At 31.4% G+C, this 5,817-nt stretch overlaps 1 protein-coding gene across 1 annotated transcript; it reads left to right on the top strand.

Moving 5' to 3' along the window:
* The first annotated feature begins 976 nt into the window (after nucleotides 1–976).
* Nucleotides 977–3,220, top strand: LOC124534905 (Krueppel-like factor 17). The gene is made up of 2 exons (XM_047110948.1): nucleotides 977–1,142; nucleotides 1,209–3,220. Exon 2 carries the CDS (start codon nucleotides 1,216–1,218, stop codon nucleotides 2,065–2,067), a length of 852 nt encoding a protein of 283 aa, XP_046966904.1. The 5' UTR covers nucleotides 977–1,142; nucleotides 1,209–1,215; the 3' UTR covers nucleotides 2,068–3,220.
* The last annotated feature ends 2,597 nt before the right edge of the window (nucleotides 3,221–5,817 follow it).

The following is a 5,817-nucleotide window of genomic DNA, read 5'->3' on the forward strand; positions in this document are numbered from 1 at the left end:
CATTTAACAACGCTCACAAATAAATCCTACATCAAAATACATCCCATAAACATAACACCAGGGAAGTATAAATGAAAATGTCCTTCGCTGTTTGTAAGTAGGTACTAACTGACCTTACATTCAAACCCCCAAAACCGTAAGAGCTTAATCATGTTACAATGACTTCTGCGAAAAATGTCATATATTTAATGAATACCTACAAAATCATTGACAATAATTTCAGCCTTGTCCTTAAAATCATGCGATTGTTTCCGTTATTTATTACGGCTGGGTTAGTTGTTGTTGTCGATTGTTCAGCATCACTTCCGAGGAATGTTATCACTAGTTATCAGGGGATGTAAGCATTGCAAAAATACTATCTATTCCGCTCCAATCGGAATTTCCGTTGTGATTTTATTTGATGAGTTCAAACTTAAGCCGCGCACTTTAAGAATTAATTACTTAAAAATAAATTTTTAGTTATAAATTCTTCAAGAAACATTTTTATTCATTTAAAGAGGAAAATTAAGCGTAAATTTTAAAGGGTGTACGAAGTATGCATCATTGAAATTATTAAAATATTTAATTACTAAAATCTAAAACAGAAAAAATCACATGACATATTATTTAAATTGAGTTTAAAAACATTTTCAGTTACATATGTATATGTATATCTATTAATTATTATCATAGGTAAAAGAACTGTCGGGTAGGTCGGGTAAACAAAAGATAAGAATAAAAGTGAATGATCCGCATATCATCATGTTCAATAAACAACTTTTTAATTTCAATAATATGCATGATTTCACTACAACAACGTTTATATGTAACAAATATAACTCGATGCGCAAACAAATATGCAACATTGTGGTTTATTAATATAATAGAGATTAACATTGCTATCATAGAGTGAAAAGTTTAGCGCGTGTTATGTGCAGTAACCACCAGCAATAGTCCTCCCGCTGGCAGACCGGCCGATAATCGCCGATCGCTGTTATCGCGCGTCCGCGGCGCTGTCCGGAGTGGCTGCGATCACTCACTCTAGTCACAGGACGCGCCGAATGCGCCTGTACGTGCATTCTCAATATTGTTCTATCACTACTTCCAAAATTCGATACTATATTTATGTGATAAATAAAGCTCGTGGCTTATTTAGAATACATGTAAGTACTTATTTTTTTGTAAATACTTTTTTTTTAAGAATTTATCTAATTTTTTTTACCTTATAGATTCAAAATGTACCGCGAAAATTGCGGATTGCTAAATGAAGCTCTAAGCGACCAGCTCATGTTCGAGTATTCACCGGCAGAGAGCCTCATCAATTTCGAGTTACCTTCAAGCTTGAATTCTGAATTCAACGATTGGCAACTGAATGATTTAGATTTTCATTGTGATGCATTTGTTCACGGATTGAATGACTCTAACAGAGAAAACTCTATCTTCGAAGATGGTTCAAATATACTTTTTGATTTCGACGATTTGGATAAAAACATAGATTTAGACGATTATCTCCTAGAAGCGTTAACAAGTGATAAATCCAACGATGTGCTACAATCAAGTCCAAATTCTACAGACGTTGACAGTGACACAGCGCTCGGTAGACTCTCTGTCCTCGGAATAGATCTGGAATCAACCTATGTGCAAGACATTCAGTACCCGTCTAACGATATAAATAAAAATAGTGATAGAGTGCGAAATTTTATACCAGAAACTAAAATACAAACATGGGGAGAGCCGACGTTCTGCCCGGAACTCGGAGCGTTCCGATGCCCGGTGGACGACTGTGGTAAACTATACGCAAAAGCGTCACATGTTCGCGCGCATTTGCGTCGTCACAGTGGTGAGAAGCCCTACCGATGCACATGGGGTAGCTGCAGTTGGCGTTTCGCGCGGTCAGATGAGCTGGCGCGCCACCGTCGAAGCCATTCAGGCGATAAGCCCTATCGGTGCAGCGAGTGCGGCAAGAGATTTGCACGTTCGGACCATCTTGCCAAACATGGCCGTGTCCACGCTCGCCGCGCCGCCGCAGCCGCCGCGGCCGCCAAACGAGCTTCGAACCACTCTTATAAAACCAGAAGACTGATGTGAAATGTGATTTATGTAATCTATGGAAGTGTGTGATGAGACTGTAATCGCGCTGGCGCGTTTGGGTTTATTGATTAAGTACAAATAAGGATACATACAATATACAAAAAAATATGTGGAAATAAAAACTTAAAAATTGTTGTAGTTAAAAACCGATATTTTATTTGATACTGAGTAATATTAACTCTAATATATTTTTATAACATTTATATGTATTTTGTGTTATTGTTACGAATTTGTTTAACTAAATGGAAAGTTTTTATTTAAGCTAGATTATAATAGTGAAGTAATCGTTGAATGAATTTTTACTAAGGTAATTTATATTTAAAATAATGAAGCCACTCTTAATATACGTTGACCGTATGAATCTCGACCTGCGCTAAGCATAATTTATGAAATCTCGCATGAGTAGTAGACAAGCTAGTTAGATGTACTTTTTAACTTTATTCTCGGCGTAATATCTTGTACTATGTATACATGAATATAATAACAAGAATTTACTGTTGTGTTACTTAGTCTTAAGATAAGCTAGAATAATAAAATAATAATTTACCTACTCTACAATGTGGCTACTTTTTAAGAGGTCTTTATAAACGACATATTTGTTGTCACAAACCACACGAACTTTAAATTAAAACATAAGTTATATTTAAAGACTTTTAGTATTCTTATCACATATTGATTGGAAAATTTAATGATTCACCAGTTAGAGTAGCGTGTTGCAGTAAGCTCCAAACGTCTTCGAAAGGGTTCATATCTAGTTCAGTTTGAAATGTACTTATTTAATTATAGACTGCAGTAATATTGTAAAAAATATGCTAGATAATATCTTTTTGATAATTAAATAAAGTACCTACAACCTATTCTAAAAAAAGTACAAATAGACATTTAAGCAACGTTGACATCGAATTAATTGACGCGACATCGAAATCTGAATAATCAATGGTAGAATGGTATCAGTATAAAAGGTTCGCGAAAAAAATGCTTTGAATTTTGATGTAGTTGTTATCGAAACTTTGGAAGTAAATTTAGAGTGCATATAAGTAGTTGACGGGGTAGTGTTTTATCAAAAAAAAAGACATATTAATCAATAGCTGTTCGTACTGTTTGTATAATATAGAATGGGTTATTAATAAATCTTAGAAATAAATTTAAAGTTTATTTTCCTTAACTCCTTCAAAATTTGGGTAGATAAGTATAGTCAAGTGCGAAATTTTTGTATATAATACATGAACAATATAATAATGAAACACTGATTATTTTAGAAGTTCCTAATATGATGTCGTAAATAAACAAACTCTGTAATATATTTAGTATCAGTAATCAGTATTGCACCTGTGCGAAGTCGGGGCGGGTCGTTAGTTAAAGTATATTGAAAAAAAGTTTTGTTAATAGTCAATCGTTTGTATTAAAATCAAGCTAAATTAAAAGAATCTAGACACCTACCTAACTTCGTATGATTATAAATATATAACTATGTTAACACATATTTTAATATAAACTAAATTACTATAATGTAATCAGTAGCTATTGCACTACGCAACGTTTTAGCCCGTCATTTTGAATGGCACAACTTTTTCTTCGTTTTCTAAGCATCTATTAATGTGTATTTGCGTTTCTCACCGCATAAAACTGCTGGACAATGGACATCTTTATAAAAGATATTAGATAAATAATACTGTCACCATTGACTTAACCGGGTGGATGAGGGCCCCGGGTGTTGTTCTGCCAAATCAGGGTTCTGCCCTCACTTTCTGTGGGGTCTGTATTATTATAACAGTTTAGTCTCGTTTTACTACTTATTCACAATATAAGTAATTATAGTATTCAACAACTAATCAAAAACAACTATATTTAGACATAGACAATTAACATACTTTTTAATTATTTGATTTATCCAATGATATTCTAATAAACAGATATGTTATATCCATACTAAACAACAGAAAAAAGTGTACCGGGCCGGGGACCGTTTACATTAGTTTAGTTTTACATTTCGTTAAAAGTAAGAAGGATAGCTTGATAAAAACAATAAGTAAAAGGGATAACTAGATGTTTTAATTACGCAAAACGTATTACTACGTAATTATGATGTATTATGACGTATTACCACGTAAAACAACTAAAGGCAAACGTCCCAATTAGGACGTTTTCTAGTCTTCACTTTTTACGCGTTAATAACATATCTGTTTACTACAACATCATTGGATTTATCCATAACAGTTAAAACTGAAGGCTGATTTTAAATAGCCTTTTAAACTGACAGGGATTCAATTTGAAAGCAGTGATTTGCAAAGGCAAGTTTAGTCAACTAAATCACAATAAATAAGCAAAGAGTCATATATGATGCTGAAAAAATATTTTGCTTCTGGAAGCGGCTCAAGCCGATTTATTTGTCTCCGACTAGAACAAAATGGTACGTCAAAGGGTAATTTATTCAAGTAAACTCTTTGAAGCAGATTCTAATCATTAATTATAAGGTTAATTTACATATGACGCCGGATTGGAACGGTGAAGAAAAGAAAATAAACTAAAAAAGTAGTTATTTTTTTCCGATAGTTGAATTACCCATTAAAATTAATTAAACGACATTATAAATTATGTTAATCTCGGCTCTCGTTAAAGTATGCAATATATCATTATAGTATATACAATAGTCTATGTCTTTTCTGAAACTATAAATTAAGTTTTCGCCTGCGGTTTATATGACATTTCACAATGCAGTAGAAGCTTTTATAGAAAAGTATATTCCATTTTTTAGGCTTTTAACCTTGCTTCATACCAAATTTTATTAATTTTGGTTTAATGTTTGAGGTGAGAACTTTTGCACTTACTTGCTTTTGCAGACATAATACCTTATACCTTACAGGTTACAATTTTTTTTTTACATATTGATTAAACTTAGAATCATTTTATTTCGATAAGTTGAGTATTGATAAAAATATTAATATGTGTTTAAACATAAATTACATAAATAAATGTTGATAATTTACATGTAAAAACGGAATTCCATATCTATTTTATTCTTTTGTTTGAATTTCGACCACTGGGCAAAAGAAGAGTCTTTAAAATGAAGTATATGTTATAAAAGAGCGGTTAAATAATTCAAAAAACTTGAATAATTTTATCATAAAAAGCAGCTATGTTTTGCATTACGACTCAATTTATTTTATTAAGTTTCTTTTATAGTGGCAGTTTCATTATCTATTAATACATATAAAATTATAGGTAAAATAATTCTATAACATTTGTAACACTACCTTAAGTCTAAATAAAACGTAGGATGTTAGTATGTAATTTAATCTTACCGATTTATTTGTTGAAATTATTCTATTGACAATTATTGACGATAATTTGTTTTATTAAAAATGGTTCATAAAAGTTATTTTTTTCCTTTCTCCTTTCCCAAGGTCAAATTTAATACATGTATAATTGTAAAAAAATATATATCAACTTAATCATGATACATCATTATACTGTTGTTTGTTAGATGAAAAATAATATAAGCAAAATAGAACTTTAATTTATATTTATATTTTAGGAGTAATTAACATTCTAATATAAATAATAAATTAGAAAATATATAATATCTTATAAAAAAAAACAATTCGTGGCTGTATAAATGAGTATCATTGTCATTTTAGAAATTATAAAAAAAATAATGTCTACGATAAAGTAATAGATTAGTCTATGGTTGTATATAATGCGACCAAAAGAAGTGGTAAGCAGTTTGCATGCATTTACTATGAAAAA

Source organism: Vanessa cardui, chromosome 13, assembly GCF_905220365.1.
Source record: "Vanessa cardui chromosome 13, ilVanCard2.1, whole genome shotgun sequence".
Classification (NCBI taxonomy): Eukaryota; Metazoa; Arthropoda; class Insecta; order Lepidoptera; family Nymphalidae; genus Vanessa; species Vanessa cardui.